The sequence below is a fragment of the Phocoena sinus genome, chromosome 14, assembly GCF_008692025.1.
Source record: "Phocoena sinus isolate mPhoSin1 chromosome 14, mPhoSin1.pri, whole genome shotgun sequence".
Taxonomy (NCBI): Eukaryota; Metazoa; Chordata; class Mammalia; order Artiodactyla; family Phocoenidae; genus Phocoena; species Phocoena sinus.
In genome coordinates this window covers 59,154,240-59,173,769 of record NC_045776.1, presented here as the reverse complement: position 1 = coordinate 59,173,769, position 19,530 = coordinate 59,154,240, and the positions used below count along the sequence as shown (strand labels likewise).

General features: G+C 45.5%; 2 protein-coding genes across 6 annotated transcripts in view; one reads left to right on the top strand and one right to left on the bottom strand.

Moving 5' to 3' along the window:
* MTCL1 (microtubule crosslinking factor 1) overlaps positions 1-19,530 on the bottom strand; it is a 123,995-nt gene that overhangs the window by 81,279 nt on the left and 23,186 nt on the right. The window lies entirely within an intron of this gene.
* On the top strand, positions 9,646-10,058 carry LOC116765129 (60S ribosomal protein L35a-like). The gene has a single exon (XM_032654380.1). The coding sequence runs from the start codon at positions 9,720-9,722 to the stop codon at positions 10,056-10,058; it is 339 nt and encodes a 112-aa protein (XP_032510271.1). The 5' UTR covers positions 9,646-9,719.

Genomic DNA, 19,530 nt, shown 5'->3' with positions numbered 1-19,530 from the left:
AGAGAAAAACAAATATTGTATATTAACGCAGATATGTGGAACCTAGAAAATGGTACAGATGTACCGGTTTTCAGAGCAGAAATTGAGACACAGATGTAGAGAATAAACGTATGAACACCAAGGGGAAAGCGGTGGGGGGGTGGGGGTGGGACGAATTGGGAGATTGGGATTGACATATATACACTGATGTGTATAAAATGTATGACTAATAATAAACATTTTTTAAAAGTTGGCAAAAGCCTTCCCTTTTATTTTTAAAAATATCACGAATATCTAAGTTTATATGTAACTGCAAGTGGAACTATACAAAAATCTATGAAAAAGCTGGCATTTTTTAATTTGGAGTTACCTAGGTTAGAATATCAAATTTCCCAAAAGGGTAAAAAGAAAAAAAAACTCCCAACCAACAGAAGTCCAGAACCAGATGGCTTCACAGGCAAATTCTACCAAACATTTAGAGAAGAGTTAACACCTATCCTTCTGAAACTATACCAAAAAATTGCAGAGGAAGGAACACTCACAAACTCATTCTATGAGGCCACCATCACCCTGATACCAAAACCAGACAAAGATACAACAAAAAAAGAAAATTACAGGCCAATATCACTGACGAACATAGACGCAGAAATCCTCAACATAATACTAGCAAATGGAATCCAGCAGCACATTAAAAGGATCATACACCACGATCAAGTGGGGTTTATCCCAGGGATGCGCGGATTTTTCAATATCCGCAAATCAATCAGTGTGATACACCACATCAACAAACTGAAGAATAAAAATCATATGATCCACTCAGTAGATGCAGAAAAGGCTTTTGAAAAAATTCAACACCCACTTATGATCAAAACTCTCCAGAAAGTAGGCACAGAGGGAACATACCTCAACATACATGACATACCCACAGCTAACATCATACTCAATGGTGAAAAGCTGAAAGCATTTCCTCTAAGATTAGAAACAAGACAAGGATGTCCACTCTCACCACTTTTATTAAACATACTTTTGGAAGTCCTAGCCATGGCAATCAAAGAAAAAGAAATAAAAGGAATCCAAATTGGAAAAGAAGTAAAATGGTCACTGTTTGCAGATGACACGATACTATACATAGACAATCCTAAAGATGCTACCAAAAAACTGCTAGAGCTCATCCGTGAATTTGGTAAAGTTTCAGGGTACAAAATTAATACACAGCAATCTCTTGCATTCCTATACAGTAACAATGAAAGATCAGAAAGAGAAATTAAAGAAACACTCCCATTTACCACTGCATCAAAAAGAATAAAATATCTAGGAATAAACCTACCTAAGGAGGCAAAGGCCTGTACTCTGAAAATTATAAGACAGTGATGAAAGAAATCAAAGATGACACAAACAGATGGAAAGATATACCATGTTCTTGGATTGGAAGAATCAATACTGTCAAAATGACTATACCACCCAAGGCACTCTACAGATTCAGTGCAATACCTATCAAATTACCAATGGCATTTTTCACAGAACTAGAACAAAAATTTTTTTAGTTTGTATGGAGACACAAAAGACCCCAAGTAGCCAAAGCAATCTTTAAAAATGGAGCTGAAGGAATCAGGCTCCCCGACTTCAGACTATACTACAAAGCTACAGTCATCAAAACACTATGGTACTGGCACAAAAACAGAAATATAGATCAATGGAACAGTATAGAAAGCCCAAAAATAAACCCATACACCTATGGTCAATTAATCTATGACAAAGGAGGCAAGGCTAGACAATGGAGAAAAGACAGTCTCTTCAATAAATGGTGCTGGGAGAACTGGACAGCTGCATGTAAAGAATGTTCTAATTTCATGCTTTTAACACTATACACAAAAATAAACTCAAAATGGATTAAAGACCTAAATGTAAGACCTGATATTATAAAACTCTTAGAGGAAAACATAGAAAGAACACTGACATAAATTGCAGCAATATATTTTTTGATCTGTCTCCTAGAGTTATGGAAATAAAAACAAAAATAAACAGATGGGACCTAATTAAACTTAAAAGCAGGGGGCTTCCCTGGTGGTGCAGTGGTTGAGAGTCCGCCTGCCGATGCAGGGGACACGGGTTCATGTCCCAGTCCGGGAAGATCCCACGTGCTGTGGAGCGGCTGGGCCCATGAGCCATGGTCGCTGAGCCCGTGCGTCTGGAGCCTGTGCTCCGCAACGGGAGAGGCCACAACAGTGAGAGGCCCACGTACCGCAAAAAACAAACAAACAAAAAATTAAAAGCTTTTGCACAACAAAGAAAACCACGAACAAAACGAAAAGACAACACTCAGAATGGGAGAACATGTTTGCAAACGACGTGACTGACAAGGGATTAGTCTCCAAAATTTATGAACAGCTCATGCAGCTCAACATCAAAAGAAAACCCAATCAAAAAATGGGCAGAAGACCTAAACAGACATTTCTCCAAAGACATACAGATGGCCAAGAGGCACGTGAAAATGCCAACATCGCAACATGACGCTCAATATCGCTAATCATTAGAGAAATGCAAATCAAAACTACAATGAGATATCACCTCACACCAGTCAGAATAGCCATCAAAAAGTCTACAAACAGTAAATGCTGAAGAGGGTGTGGAGAAAAGGGACCCCTCCTACACTGTTGGTAGGAATGTAAATTGACACAACCACTATGGAAAACAGTAGAGAGGTTCCTTAAAAAACTAAAAATAGGACTACAATATGATCCAGCAATCCCACTCCTGGGCATGTATCTGGAGAAAACCATAATTCAAAGAGATACACGCACCCCAGTGTTCATTGCACCACTATTTATTACAGTAACCAAGACATGGAAGCAACTTAAATCTCCATCAACAGAGGAATGGATAAAGAAGATGCGGTACATATATACAATGGAATACTACTCAGCCATAAGAATAAAATAATGCCATTTGCAGCAACATAGAAGGACCTAGAGATTTATCATACTAAGTCAAACAGAGAAAGACAAATATCATATGACATCGCTTATATGCAGAATCTTAAAAAAATGATACAAATGAACTTAGTTACAAAACAGAAATAGACTCACAGAGTTAGAAAACAAACTTATGGTTACCAAAGGGAAAAGGTGGGGTGGAGGGATAAATTGGGAGTTTGGGATTGACATATACACACTGCTTTATTTCAAACAGGTAACCAAGAAGGACCCACTGTATAGCACAGGGAACTCTGCTCAATATTCTGTAGTAACCTAAATGGGAAAAGAATTTGAAAAAGAATAGATACATGTGTATGTATAACTGAATCACTGCTGTACACCTGAAACTAATACAACATTGTTAATCAACTAGACTCCACTATAAAATAAAAATTAGAAGAAATAAACAATATACTTCTTTGGGATACAAACAGTTGGCAAACTATAAAGAAAAGGAAGGAAAAAATAGAATTCAAGATAATGTTGACCTGAGGGTGACAAATTGTCTTAACATGGATGGTCAAACAAACTGGTAACATTATACTGTCTAAGATGAGTATTCTTTTTACTTTCTTCTTTAAATTTTACATATATTATATGTAATATATATAATGTATATATACATATATGTATACATATTTTAAATACATTATTTTTCTGTATAATATAGTTTGTAATGTTTTTTAAAAATAGTGTTTGCAAAAGATAACAAGTTTAGTTTACGACTGAGACGTTCCAAATCTCAAACCCTCTCACATATTAGGAGGCGATTTTGTCCCTCTGATCCTTTGTGAGCAGCCCAGACCTCTCCACAGCTCTTATCCCCTTGTGGATCATGGGATTAGTGGAGACCAAAGACCATGGCTGGACAAATTCTGTGGGTTGGCTGCCCTGTTCTGCGTCCTGCACAGACGTCAGAACAAGGGAACATATGGGGCTGGGTGGCGGAATGAGGGACTCTTCCGATTTTCAGTGCAGCCCAGCCCAGAGCCTTACAAAGATTAAAAGGAACAGAAAACAATATGTGAGGGCCCTGGTCTTTGACAAAGGGGCTGCTGTAGCTTTTCACAGAACCTGACAGATATTACACCAGGGTTCAAATGGGTCATACACATATCGGAGTTCATACATTCTTTTTTAAAGTATCCAAGCTTGTTAAAAAAAAAAAAAAAAAAACAGACAGAAGAAACAAGACAGAAGGAATGTGCCAAAGACAATAAAAGAAATACAGGATTCGGTCCCAAGAAACAGCAGGAGGTAGGGAGAGGAATGGGGACCAGGTGAAGTTTTCATCTTAGAATTTCCACATAAATCTTCTGATGTGTTTTAACTGGGCAATTTATCAATACAATAAAAAATCATGCTCTGAGGGGATGAGAAAAACATGGTGCCCCTTAGAGAAGGCAATCAGGAGTTACAAAAGTTGAAAAGGCTTGAAATACCAATGATACTGCAATCTTCCTTGAAAAAGGAACTTCTGGAAAATGTATTATTGCTCCATCACTGGAGGAAAATGTGAGCTGGCAGAATGGTATAACGGAAAAAGAACACCAGGCAGGAAACCGGCGATCTGTTACGGAGCTACACCCACCCAGCATGCGGTATGTGGTAGGAAGAGTATGGATGGGCTGGGCCCTCTGACACCTGGAGGTGTGAGATTCTCAGCTCTTCCACGTACCGGCTCTGTGACACAAGGAAGGCTGACAGAGGGCAGGCTTGTCAGCCATGAGCCTCGGTTTTCTTATCATTAAATTGGGAACATAAAAATGCCCACTTCAAAGGGCAGTCATGAAGATTAGACAAGCATTGGAAGCATTTAATACCCAGTGGTGCATCATAAATGTTACGCCCCAGGCCTCAATTTCCCAACTATGCAATTGCAGGAAGGAATAAATGAGCTCTAGTCTCACCAGCTCTAAACTTGTTTCCCTGCTGTGGTAGGCAGAACAATTCCCTCCTCCCCACAAGGCCCGCTTCCTTAATCCATGGAACCTGCGAGACTGCATGACGCCATATGCCAAAGGGTAATTACAGCTGCTAATCATCTGACCTTCAAATAGGGAGACTCTCCTGAGTTACCCCAGTGGGGCTCCCTGTCATCAGGCTCCTTGGAAATGGAAGCAGGAGAGAGAATCCTGCCACTGCTGGATCTGAAGATGGAGGAAGAGGGTTTGAGTCCAGAAATGAGGATGTGCCTGGGGGCTGGAAAGGGCAAGGAAACGGATCCTCTCCTAGAGCCTCCAGAAAGGAACACAGTCCTGAAAAACCTTCATTTTAGCCAGCGAGTGACTTACTTCTGCTGCAGCCCCCCGGGGGGAGCTGGACAGGCAGCAATGGAAGCAGCTCGGAGCTGGGGCGAGGGAGCCTCCCCTGAAGAGCCTGGCCAGGCCCCGGGACACAGCTCCCAGCTCCTCCAGCCGGCCTGTTTCAAGAGCCATTTAACTCTCCATTAACCTGATGTGATGAGCGCAGAGAAATGAACTCCCGGCAGCAACCGCATCGCAATTTACGGCACCCGCTAACCGATGTGCGAGTTTCTGCTTACTTCCCTCACGCCCTTCCTCGCCGGTGGGCGCATCGGGCCCTCTCCTCTCGTCTCCTGCAGTTTTCTATTTAGCTGTTATTCCACTCACATTTCCCATCCCGCAGTCTTTTCTCGGTTGTGCAGTTTGCCGTCAGCACCCATATCATTTTTGCAGACCTGACCGAGGTTTCACAACAAAAATCCCAAGACCCTTCAACCTTCCACTCATCCCACTTCGAAATGCTCGCCAAAAGCAAGTATCCTCCCGCATGAGGCGTGCGGTGAGGAGACCACTCGGTTGCGTCTGTCCCATGGGGGTGATGAAACAGTTCCCCTCACAGGGGCTGAAAGGTGCAAATAAACCCAAGCATGAAGCACTATCTCGAAATGGCCATTATCTTATTTGTTAAGGATTTCTCATAGTTGAGCAGGTTTCCGCTTCCCTGAATGCAGTAAGAGAGCTCTAAAGACTGGACTTCCGTTAATGGAAAAAACAAGGCAGATGGAGGTGAGTGAGTAAAAGAGCAACATACAACTATTTCTTTACTAACTAATTACTAGGACACATTCGCCTCCAAACTCGCTCAGCAAAACAGGCTCCGGGAGACGCTCAGTTGTTTTCCAAGGAGATGGTTGTTTTAATAACCCAGAGACAAGCTACGTCACTCCCCCCTCCTCTTTACAATCACAGCCGTCGGGGGCGACCCTCCGTCCAGCACATCCACGTGCACACAGCCCTCCCTGACCAGACTTCACCAAGATAAATAATGCTCTCGTCCGTTCTTGAATTACTCTGACAGATGCTGGCGTGCATCTCTGGAACATGCGTCCTTAATAACAAGGGAAGAAACATCCCAGGCACAGACGCCACAGATACGCAGAGGGATTTCTACAGGAAGGCACGTTCATGCTCCTGGCAGGCAGCCCTCGGTCACTGCCTCTCCCCTACTGTGCACACACCCCAGTCCTGCCGGGGAACCTGCCTCCTGGCAGCACCCCTCTGCCACCCCTTAGCGTTGCCCCCACCCCTAAGCTCCCACATTTCAGGGATGTTTCCTCAGATGCGCATGACAAGCACTGAAACCCACCAGTTCCAGGCTTCTGTGGTGTCTTCCACGAGTTAACTGGACCCCCACTCCAACACAGCACCTGGTGCTGAGGTTTTCTTCTGTGATTTCTCACTCTGTGGAGCCCGGTCTGTGGATACGCTGTAGCGCTAGAGCCAAGCAGGGTAGAAGTTGGCCAAGAAGGAGTCGGTGAGCTTCCCTCCCAACTCTCAAAGCGCTGTGTGCTACTCATCCACGGACCAGGTCAGTCCAACCTGACTTGAAAAGGCAGCTCTTGGGCAGAATGTGTTCGGGGGCGGGGTGTTGCAGGGCAAGCTTACAAGAGGCAGCTCTAGTTTCCGTTCCAAAAGCAAAAGAAACACCATGCCTTCATTCTCTGCAAATGGTCCGCTAGATTTCCCAAATCTCCCAAGGTAGTTTTCTAATTATGTGTGTTTACTGGCCAACTTATCTCCAAATATTAAAGACTAGCTCCTCAAAAATCATGCTATCAACCCACGGGGCTTTGCATTAAGAGTACCTATAGTGCTGGGAAAACTGGACAGCTGTATGTAAAAGAAAGAAAATAGAACACTCCCTAACACCATACACAAAATAAACTCAAGATGGATTAAAGACCTAAATGTAAGACTGGCTGCTATACAACTCCTAGAGGAAAACAGAACACTTTTTGACATAAATCACAGCAACATCTTTTTGGATCTGCCTCCGAGAATAGCAGAAATAAAAACAGAAATAAACAAATGAGACCTAATTAAGCTTAAAAGCTTTTGCACAGCAAAGGAAACCATAAAGAAAATAAAAAGACAACCTACAGAATGGGAGAAAATATTTGCAAATGATGCAACCAACAAGGGATTAATCTCCAAAATATAAAAACAGCTCATACAGCTCAGTATCAAAAAAAAAAAACAACCCAATCAAAAAGCGGGCAGAAGACCTAAATAGACATTTCTCCAAAGAAGACACAGAGATGGCCAAAAGGTACATGAAAAGATGCTCAACACTGCTACTTATTAGAGAAATGCAAATCAAAACTACAATGAGGTACCACCCCACACCGGTCAGAATGGCCATCATCAAAAAGTCTACAGATAATAAATGCTGGAGAGGGTGTGGAGAAAAGGGAACCCTCCTACACCGTTGGTGGGAATGCAAATTGGTGCAGCCACTATGGAGAACAGTATGAAGGTTCCTTAAAAAACTAAAATAGAGCTACCATATGATCCAGCAATCCCACTCCTGGGCATATATCCAGAGAAAACCATAACTTGAAAAGATACATGCACCCCAATGTTCACTGCAGCACTATTTACAATAGCCAGGACATGGAAGCAGCCTAAGTGTCCATCCACAGATGAATGGATAAAGAAGATGTGCTCTGTGTGTGTGTGTGTGTGTGTGTGTGTATAGATATATATACATACAATGGAATATCACTCAGTCATAAAAAAGACTAAAATAATGCCATTTCCAGTAACATGGATGGACCTAGACATTATCATACTAAGTGAAGTAAGCCAAAGACAAATATGATATTGCTTATATGTGGAATCTAAAAAAAAGATACAAATGAACATATATACAAAACAGAAACAGACCCACACACACAGAAAACAAACTCATGGTTACCAAAGGGGAAAGGACTGGGAGGGATAAATCAGGAGTTTGGGATTAACCGATACACACTACTATATATAAAATAGATAACCAACAAGAACCTACTGTACAGCACAGGGAACTATATGCATTCTTTTTAAATAACCTATAATGGGAAAGAATATACATATATACACATACACATATGCGTATATATACATATATAACTGAATCATTTTGCTGTACACCTGAAACTAACACAACACTGTAACTCAACTATACTTCAATTAAAAAATAAATTAAAAAGAGCACCTATAAAAAATAACTTTGCAAGAGAAAACCAAAATCGCCTACTCGCTCACTCTGAGTTTCCTACTTTAAACTGGGGACAAAAATACATCTGTAAGACCCATAAATGCAAAGACTTCTTAGTATATAGAGTAACTTAGCTAGAACGACAATATTGCGCTCCAGCAAATGGTTAATGCATAAAATTATCGTTTAAAAACTGCACTAGTGGGGGCTTCTCTGGTGGCGCAGTGGTTTAGAGTCCGCCTGCCAACGCAGGGGACGCGGGTTCATGCCCCGGTCCGGGAGGATTCCACGTGCCGCAGAGCGGCTGGGCCCGTGAGCCATGGCCGCTGAGCCTGCGCGCCCGGAGCCTGTGCTCCGCAACGGGAGAGGCCGCGGCAGTGAGAGGCCCGCGTACTGCAAAACAAACAACAACAACAATAAAAACTGCACTAGTAAACTCAGAGCAGAGGGTTCCGAAGCTTTTTAGTTGGATGGCGGTGGCGGCTCCAGTGAACAGCTACAGACAGAAAGGAAAGTCCTCCAGTATGGAAAGGGAGACAAGGCAAAACGTTTTTGGAGGGAAATGCTGTTGACTATGAAACTGACTAAAACTGTTATTTCATGAAGAGCATTCGAGGTGAAATAAGAAAATTGAAATATATTTATTCTTTTAGACCAATGCACTCCAGTAAGATTTACACGGTGGCTGCCTCAGAGAGCCTGTGTTTCGGGGAAACAGATCTTCACTTCCAGAAGCTCCGACTGAGACCTTCTGTTACCAGTCTCTGCGCCATCAGCTATGCCTGCCAGACACTGCCGGGCAACTGGACCCAGACATCAGCAAACATACCCTGAGCTAGACAGGCTGGGCCACCACAATCAATAAGAAATGAGAACACATTGCAAGTCCCAAGGTGGATAAATAAGAAGAAATCCACATATAGGACATTTGTTCTGAGTAAATCCTAAGAGTTCTCATCAGAAGAAAAAATATTTTTTTTGATTTCTTTAATTTTGTATTTATATGAGGTGATGCGTGTTTACTAAACTTACTGTGATAATCATTTAATGATATATGAAACTTTGGGGGCAAATAAGTGGGGTAGGCTCGGCTATATGCCTCAATGAGGCCCTGGCGTGGCTCCGAGGCTCCACCAGCTCATGATTTCTATGGAATCCAGCAACAGGGAAGACAGAATGGAGGAGACATGGGACTGACGGTGCTGGTCCCCTGACCTCCAAGAATGGGTGCTCCAGCCTGCTGGGAACGGGACTTCTAAAATGACAAATATGTCTGGAAGGCTGTGGTCCAAGGCCATTTTTGCTGACTATAAGCAGGGTCTATGGAACCAGAGGGAGCACACAGCTCTCCTGAAAATTGATGGTGTATATGCTCAAGATGAAACTGATTTCTATCTAGGCAAGAGATGTGCTTATATGTGCAGAGCAAAGAACAACACAGTAACTCCTGGTGGAAAATCTAAAACCAGAGTAATCTGGGGAAAGATAACTCGCACTCATGGAAACAGTGGCATGGTTCATGCCAAATTTGGAAGCAACCTTCCTGCTAACGCCACTGGACACAGAATCCGTGTGATGCTGTACCCTTCAAGGATTTAAACTTATTGAAAAGTAGATAGGGCTTCCCTGGTGGCACAGTGGTTGAGAGTCTGCCTGACAATGCAGGGGACACGGGTTCGTGCCCCGGTCCGGGAGGATCCCACGTGTCACGGAGCAGCTGGGCCCGTGAACCATGGCCGCTGCACATCCGGAGCCTGTGCTCCGCAATGGGAGAGGCCACAACAGTGAGAGGCCCGCGTACCGCAAAAAAAAAAAAAAAAAAAAAAGTACCATGAAAAGTAGATAAAACTGTGGATTTGTTCTCTTGTAAAAAATAAATGATATAAGTCAAATCATTATGCTGTACACCTTAAACTTATACAACGCTGCATGTCAATTATATCTCATTAAAACTAAAATAAAAGTTACAAAAAAAAAGAAATCCACATCAAGATGAATCACTGCATGTGAAACTGCAGTGGTAACAAGAAAAACTTAAAAGGAACCAGAGGGAAAGTCAGATTACCAGCAAAGAACAACAGTTAGGCTGACAGTTGCTACAACAGCAACAGGTATCAAAAAATAATGGAATTGTATCTTTAGAAGCGCTGAGGGAAACAACTGTTAACCTAAAATTCTCTACCCAATTAAATTACCATTTGAGAGTATTTTTTTAGATAGACAGGGGCCTCTGTGCAGAGATTATCTCCTACTTATGCTTACTGAAATAACCCTAAATGCATCCCAGCAAGAAGTAACAGAACCTGGAAGGAAAATGGTACCCAAAGTTGGTAAATTTAGATGTAAAAGGTGAATCAGCATAAGTACTTACAATTAAAATAAAATGGACCTTAAAATGGGGTAGCAGGGATTTGACACTAAATTATTTTCAGCAAGTCACAGTGTCAGAAGGAGTCTGTGTCCTTCAGGAGAATGGTAAATGCACTTTTACGTATGTTTGTTAAAATTTGCAAAGAACAGAGATATAAATTCTAAACCAACAGAGAGAGAATTAAAAAAACAAGCCCTGTATTTTTGATGGAATGCAGGAAGGTTAAAAAAAAGAAGAAAAAACATGGTGGCAGGAAAAGTAAATAACATAGCAGAGCAAGTCCAACTCTAAGTGCAATCACAGTAACTCTAAATGGAACAAACTCACTTATTAAGATAAACATGGATTACCTCTCACACACACTCAGCCTTAAACTGCTTAAAACATGACACAGAAAAGTTGAGAACAAAAAAGTAAAAACATTATACCAGCAAACAACACTGCAAAGAAAGCCGATGTAGCAATATTGGTACAATGTGATACTGAGAGCAGCATCAGACACGTTGGAATCCAAGGCAAAAGCACTAACAGAGATAATGCATTTAATAACAGAAGAACCACCTACCAAGTATGATAATCATGAATTTTTATGCACCCAATAATAAAGTAGCAAACGCTTTCCCAAACCAAATTCACTTCATTCTGCTGAAATGGCCCCAAAAACAAGAGACAAGAAAGCCAACCCACTGGTCAGATGGGCCCACTGGTGGGACATACCATGGCCTTGAGTGAGTTTGACCATTATAAAAGAATGCTTATTTTAATTACAGAAATGAGACTATTTGGGGGAGTTAAAAGTGAACAGAAGGCTATGTATTATTCAAGAGTGACCACAGAAATTATAGATCTAGATTTCATTTAAGAAGCAAGGGAGGACTAGACTCATAAGATAAATTAGAATTAGGCAATTGTGGGGAGAAATCAACTATTTTATGTTTTCCCTACTGAGTCCCATTTGTTTAACGTAAAAGTCATATTTTTATATACATTAAATTCAACAGTGTCCTTTTATTCCCTTTTCAAAAATTAAGAAGAAAATTTTTGGCCTCGCCACGAGGCATGTGGGATCTTAGTTCCCCAGCCAGGGATCAAACCCGCGCCCCTTGTAGTGAAAGCATGCTGGACCACCAGGGAAGTCCCAAGAGTGTCCTTTTACTGACAATGTGTTCAGTTGAATGAAACAAAGTCCCAGTGCTCGGGTGGGTGGTGGTGGTTTCAAAGTCCCCATGAGAGGCTCAGAGGCTACCAGGAGGACAGGAGAGACTGACCACACAGCCACCCTGCCCCCTAATGCGGGTTCCTGTCCCGCTGTCACCTGGAGAACCAGAGTCACACACAAACAACACAATCCACAACAGCTACAAGTGTGCACGCTGCAGATGAGCGAAAGAGGGAAAGGATAGAAGAGCAAAAAGACAACTAAAGGGGCAGTGAGGGGCAGAGCAAATTTGACGAGTGGCAGGTTCTAACGAACCTGAGAGAGATGAATTCCACTGTCATGAGCAGGATGGAATCCCGCCTGTGATGTGCTTTAGGAAAACTATAACTAACGGCCAGGAAGCCCCATGGTCATGGCCCTTTACGACTGCTGTGGTCATAAACACACAACTCGAGGCTGGGCACCGACTCACGCCCGAGGGCAGTTACACGCTGCCGCCCGGCGTCTGGGCCTCTGCTTCGATGGAAAGAGGTCACTCCAAGGCCTCCTCTTCCCCAAACGCCCGTCCTGCAAACTCTTATTTTACCCTTCGTCAATCTCACCAACCCACAGCTCCACTCCTAGGTGGGAACTATTTAGCTACAATTACAGAGATGCTCCAGACACAACATCCTCCCAGGGCAGTGACGGCAGCTGCTCTAAAAGCACCGGGAAGTTTTACAAAACACAGATGCCTGAGAAACAGAACACCACCAACCCCTCAGATGCCTGGGTCCCACCCCCAGATGTTCTGACACAACCGGCCAGAGGGTAGCCTGGCATCTGGGTTTGTAGCCTCCCCAGGGATTCTTCTATCAGGCAGCTGGGGCGAGTGTCACAGGGTTCAAGGGCTCGTCCTCGGCACGGTTTTACAAGACCCCTCTCACCTCCTAATAAAAGCCGAGGAGCAGGGAGCACACCGTATTCCCTGCTCTGAGCACTGCCGGTTTCTAATCCTCCTGCAAAGACCCAAACATCTACCCTCCCACCTTCCCATTTCAAAGGGCACCTCTGAAGATGTTTGTCAAGAGGTTGAGAGCAAAGGCGAACGAGCAGTGTCTGCTTTCTGCACATCTTGTCACCAGCCTGCCCCTGGGGAAAATCTAATAATTAGCCGAGCTCAGACTTCACTGGGGAGGCTCAGCGGTGTGTGTGTGTGTGTGTGTGTGTGTGTGTGTGTGTGTGTGTGTGTGTGCGCGCCCGCCCGTACAGGGCGAGGAGGGAGACGAGAAGGCTTCCGAAGGTACCAGAACAGCCTATGCAGCCCCTCACAATCATGTCAAACCATACCTCCCTCAAGAGGAAGAACACGACTCCACTGTCAAGGCCAGGGGCACGTGGACAGCACCACATGCCCATCTGGTTGCAGGGATGCTTCCCTCCGAAGCTCCAGGGGAGCTGGGGGAGAGATGTCGGGCCAGACTGTGCACGTGGTCTCTCTCTCCCAGCCGGTGGTGCTCAACTGGGGGTAACTTGGGGCCCCTCCCTTCCCGGGGACACTTGGCTTTGCCCATAGACACTGGCACAAATGGAGGGTTGTTACTGGCATCCAGTGGGTGGAGGCCAGAGAAGCTGTTACGCATCCTACAGGGCACAGAGTGGCCTCCCGCGGCAAAGAGTTATCCAGCCCAAAACACCCGCAGAGCCGAGGCTGAGAAACCATCTCTGAGCGATGGCTCAGCAGTGACTTGTCGTGCAATCCCAATGTGCAATGTTATACGACAATGTGAGGGTTATGTGACACCTGGGCCCCATCACGTAGTGACCTGGTGTAAAAATAAATCCAAACCCAAACCCTACACAAGAGAACCCTTGGAAACAACAAGAAACTCCCAGCGACACTTCAAAGTTGAAAAGGAAGCGAGCGGCCCAACCATGGACTCAGTTGGCCAGAAGGAAAGCATCTCATTTCACCCAGAGAAGTTCCTACGACTCCTCCAGGAGGAGCGTGTAAAGCTCTCGATCATTAAGAGTGTTTTAAACACACGCATTAGACCCAGACAGACAGGCACTTGTTGCATAAAATTACATCATCTTTAAACTGTCCTATTTGCTAGGAACCACAAAAATAATGGAGGATTTTTCAGAAGTGACTTTGTTTCACTCATGAAAAACATTTTTGCTAAACCCCGTGAATAAGCACAGATGATGGAACATCCACAAGCCTCTTCGCAGCCCCCTCCCCCCCTCCCAGCGCCTTGACCAATAGTCCTGGGGCGGGGGGTATGGAAACGGTACCCGGTGCCGCAACGTACCACCCCTGGTTTCCCCTAAACAGCCCCTTCCGGCTCCCAGACCTGCTCAGACTATGGAGAGACCTCCAGCCGGAAGAGGGGAAGCCGCGTGAGACGGGCAAACAACCACCAAGAGGCTACTCCAACTGCTCAGGGTTAAATCATCCACACAAGTATGGGCTTGGTGAGTAAATACAGCTTTGCCTGGGCTCCCAGCGTCCAAAGCTGAAGAACATCTATGCTCAAACACCAACCACCTGATGAACGTTTCTGTGTTTTGGACATTCCCTTGTCCCAGTCAACCTGCTGTGGGTCACAAAAAAGAACATCTGTGATGCTGGGGGACAAATGAGAACCAAGCCTCCCACACAAGCCTTCTCTCAGCACAGGAACTGACCAGCCCAAGGCGAAGCACCCTGGAGGCTCAAGGTCTCTCTCTCATTTCTCCCAGGCTCATCCTTATGTCAGGGACTCAAATGCTGGCAATCAACTGCTCAACAGCAAGACGTTCTGCACAGATGCGTAACTATATATACAGCTTGGCGTCTTTTCAATGCTGAATAATTTCTGACGACTGAAGGGGAAAAATGAAAACAGCTTCTTTGGCCCATGATCATACCACTCAATGTCTGATGGTTCTCACGTGAGTCAGAGAAATGCCAGGACAGTGTAGTCGGGAAAGAGTCATACCGGGCAGCATCTTCTAAGCATTTCTATTTCTCTGGCTCTTGATTCTGCATTTGAGGATAAAAGTTATCCAAATCATATGACGTCACTAACACCACGTACAGTGTATAAATTTCACAGACCACCCCCCCGCCAGCATCAAATGTAAATTTTGAAAAGAGAAGTGTTGTTTATTCCCGCATTACAAACTGGATGCGGTTAACTGTCTGGCGGAGTTTAAATTATCCAGAAATACGTGCTATGGCTACATATATATATATATCTTTTGGCCGTGCCGTGCAGCATGCGGGATCTTAGCTCCCCGACCAGGGTGTGGAGCCTGTGCCCCCTGCAGTGGAAGCGCAGAGTCTTACCCACTGGACCGCCAGGGAAGTCCCTCTGGCTACAGTTTAATTCTTTTTTAAGAAAAGCCACATGAACTGTGTCTGTGTCACTGAAATTCACAAGCTCCTTATTTTAACAGCAGATGACAGGCTGACAGCCGCCCTCCACAGTATAAAAGATTCCCACGTGCCAGGACAGACCACGCTGAGGGCAGAGGAAGGGCTGGGTCTTACATCTCTGGGGGGAGTGAGTGTGGCCTGAAGCTGATGGCCGCTCACACAGCATCGCTGCTTCTGCCTGAAAGGCCATCTGGGCACCCACAGTGATAACAGGAAACAGGCAGAGAGGAGGCTGCCCGCTCACAGGGACAACCGGGTGTGGCACGACCCCAGCGAGGGACCCCCTGAACCTCAGAGCTAACAAAACAGGGCGATCTGATGGCCCTCAGTCGTCATCAAAACATTAATACTTGACCTCACCTGGAATCTCAGGTCTGTATGAACTGTCCTGAGGCGATCACTTACAGAGTCAGAAATTCCCCGCCAAGAGATTTTAAGATAATGTTATAGCTCTTTCTCAAGATAAAGATGACAAAACCTTCACTCATTCAACAAATATTTACTGAGTGCTTGACAAGGGCAAGGACGTGCAGACACACATATATACCAGATAAATCGGAGATGTGAGATCCGAAATGCCACTGAGGGATCCCGTGAGACCCTCAAACTGCAGGCTGGAGTAGACACCTACCAAGGAAGCACTTTCGAGATTTATACAGCTGAGTAATCGAAGCTGTGTGGGCAGAGATCAACAGAGCAGAACTGCACCCAGAAATAGACCTACACACATACGTCCCCTGATTTCTGACAAAGGTACTCAATGGAGCAAAGACAGCCTTTTCAAGAAATGGTACCAGAACTGGAGGCCCATAGGCAGAAAATGAACCTTGACCTGAGTCTCACACCTTATACAAAAATGAACTCAGAACGGACACCATGGATTGAAATGTAAAACGTAAAACTTAACCCCACCCCCAAAAAACCACAGGAGAAAATATTCAGAATCTAGGTCTAGGCAGAGCTCTGAGAATTGATACCATAAAAGGAAATATTTATAAATTGAACTTCATCAAAATTAAACATTTGCCCTGGGGAAGACCCTGCTGAAAGGATGGAAGACAAACTGCAGAGCGGGAGAAAATACTTGTAAACCATTTATCTGACCAAGTATCTAGAAGAACTCCCCAAACTCAGCAGTTTTAAAACAAAAAACAAAAAACACACAACAGTAAAATAAGCAATCTAATTAGAAAATGGGCAAAAGACATGAAGATGCCAAAGAGGACACACAGGTGGCAAATATGGCCTGAAAAGTTATCCAACATCATTAGCCATTAGGGAAATGCACATTAAAACCACAAAGAGATATCACCTATCAGAATGGCCAAAATGAAGTGACAACAGCAAATGCCAGTGAGGACGCAGAGCAGTGGAGCACTTGCGCATGCCTGGTGAGAACATTAAGCGGTGCAGCCACTCTAGAAAATAGTTGGGCACGTTCTTAAAAAAAAAAAAAAAAAAAAAAAACGCAACTACCATGTGACCCAGGAACTGAGCATTTATCCCAGAGAAATGAAGGCCGACGTTCCCACAAAAACCTGCACACAGACGTTCACGGCAACTTTATTCATAACCGCCCTAACCTGGAAACGACCCAGATGTCCTTCAACCAGACTGGTTAAGCCCCCTGTGGTGCATGGTCACCGTGGACCACTCCTCAGCTAAAAAGACGCTGGACTTCCCCGGTAGAGCAGCGCTTAAGAATCCGCCTGCCAACACAGGGGACACAGGTTTAAGCCCTGGTCCGGGAAGATCCCACATGTCGCGGAGCAACTAAGCCTGTGCGCCACAACTACTGAGCCTGCAAGCCACAACTACTGAGCCCACGTGCTGCAACTACTGGAGCCCCCACGCCTAGGGTCTGTGCTCCGCAACAAGAGAAGCCACCACAATGAGAAGCCCGTGCACCGCAACAAAGAGTAGCCCTCGCTTGTCGCAACTAGAGAAAGCCCACACGCAGCAAGACTCAATGCAACCAAAAATAATTTTTTTTTAAAAAAGGGGACTTCCGGGGCTTCCCTGGTGGCGCAGTGGTTGGGAGTCCGCCTGCCGATGCAGGGGGCGCGGGTTCGTGCCCCGGTCCGGGGGGATCCCACGTGCCGCGGAGCGGCTGGGCCCGTGAGCCATGGCCGCTGGGCCTGCGCGTCCGGAGCCTGTGCTCCACGGTGGGAGAGGCCACAACAGTGAGAGGCCCGCGTACCGAAAAAAAAAAAAAAAAAAAAAAAAAAGGGGACTTCCCTGGTGGCACAGTGGTTAAGAATCTGCCTGCCAATGCAGGGGACACGGGTTTGAGCCCTGGTCTGGGAGGATTCCACATGCTGCGGAGCAACTAAGCCCGTGCGCCACAACTGCTGAGCCTGCGCACCTAGAGCCCGTGCTCCACAACAAAAGAAGCCACCGCAGTGAGAAGCCCACGCACCGCAATGAAGACTAGACCCTGCTCACCACAACTAAAGCCCGCACACAGCAATAAAGACCCGACGCAGTGAAAAATAAATTTTAAAAAATTTTAATTAAAAAAAAAAGCACAGACCACAGATGTGTCCACAACCTGGGCACATCTCCAGAGAATGCTGCTGAGTGAAAAAAGCCAGTCCCCAAAGGTTACACAGTGTGACTCCATTTGTCATATTCCTGAAATGACACAATTATAGAAACAGAGACCACAGCAGTGGGTGCCAGGGGTGCAGGATGGGAGCTAGGACAGGAGGGAAGCGGGTGCGGCCATAAAAGATCAACGTGAGGGATTCCTGAGGTGATAGGACCGTTCTGTAGCTTGACTGAACCCATGTGATATCCTAGTTGTGAGATCATACCAGAGTTTTACGTTACTTAATAAAACTTGGGGAAGGGACTTCCTTGGCAGTCTAGTGGTTAAGACTCTGCGCTTCGCGTGAGTTCAATCACGCAAAGGGGGCATAGGTTCAATCCCTGGTTAGGGAACTAAGATCCTGCAGGCCCTGCAGTGCGGCCGAAAAACCAAAACAAACAAAAACTTGGGGGAAACAGGGTAAAGGGTACATGGGACCTTTCTGTAGTATTTCTTACAACTGCATGAGAATCTGCAAGGGCCTCATGAAAGAGTTCAGAAAAAGAGTGCTGGGGAAGGCTTCAAGAAGGAGGTGTCATTGCTGGGAGAATCTTAAAGGATGCGCTGCATGTCACTAAGTAGAGGTGGGACTCCAGGTACAGTCCGGGGGGAGCAGGGGTGAGGTGGGCTGAGAGGGCCTGTGCTCACTCTGAGGGTGAATTCTGCCCTCCTTCTTCCTATAATTTTCTCAGTAGAGATGAAAGCAGCAGCTTAATGAACACTTCCAAAGTAGAAATTAGTTCTATAGAGTGGCATTAGTGGGTCAGAGCAGGCGGCAGATGCCCTTCCTCCTGGACCCACTCCTCCTCCGGCAGCTTCCCCAGTGGCCCCCCATCCAGGCGGCTGCACAGAGCTCCCGTCCACCCCTCCAGTGCCCACCTGCCTCCTCCTTCCAAGTTCACAGCAAAGGAGGAGGTGCGGCTTGCGCCAAGGTCTAGAGGACAGAGGAGAGGGGAGGGTTGCTAGGTCAGAGGCGTGGGTAAGTCCCAGCCTGGCCAGGACCCACGGTGAGGGGGCCGCCCGGCCTTCACTAGCCTCATTGAAAACCCTGATATGATTCCACCTTGATTTCCCCAAGATATGGCTCCAGGGCCGGGTTCTGGGCACCAGCACAGGCCTCGCCCGGCTCTCGCCCATCCCTTCCAACAACAGTGAATCAGCCATTAGTGCTATTTACGGTGGTTTAACTGTACACACACACCCTTTCTTCCCAGACAGCAAGACTGCCATTTACAGCTAAAACATTTTATCTCTAAGTTTTTTTGGCTGTGTTGGGTCTTTGTAGCTGCGCACGGGCTTTGTCTAGTTGTGGCGCGCGGGGGCTACTCTTCGTTGCAGTGCGTGGGCTTCTTGTGGTGGCTTCTCCTGTTGCAGAGCACGGGCTGTAGGCACGTGGGCTCAGCAGTTGTGGCTCGCGGGCTCTAGAACACAGGCTCAGTAGTTGTGGCGCACAGGCTTAGCTGCTCCACGGCATGTGGGATCTTCCCGGATGAGGGATCGAACCCGTGTCCCCTGCACTGACAGTTGGATTCTTCACCACTGCGCCAC

Coding starts and splice junctions, on each gene's coding strand:
- LOC116765129 (XM_032654380.1), top strand. CDS start 9,720: ATGACAAATATGTCTGGAAGGCTGTGGTCCAAGGCCATTTTTGCTGAC.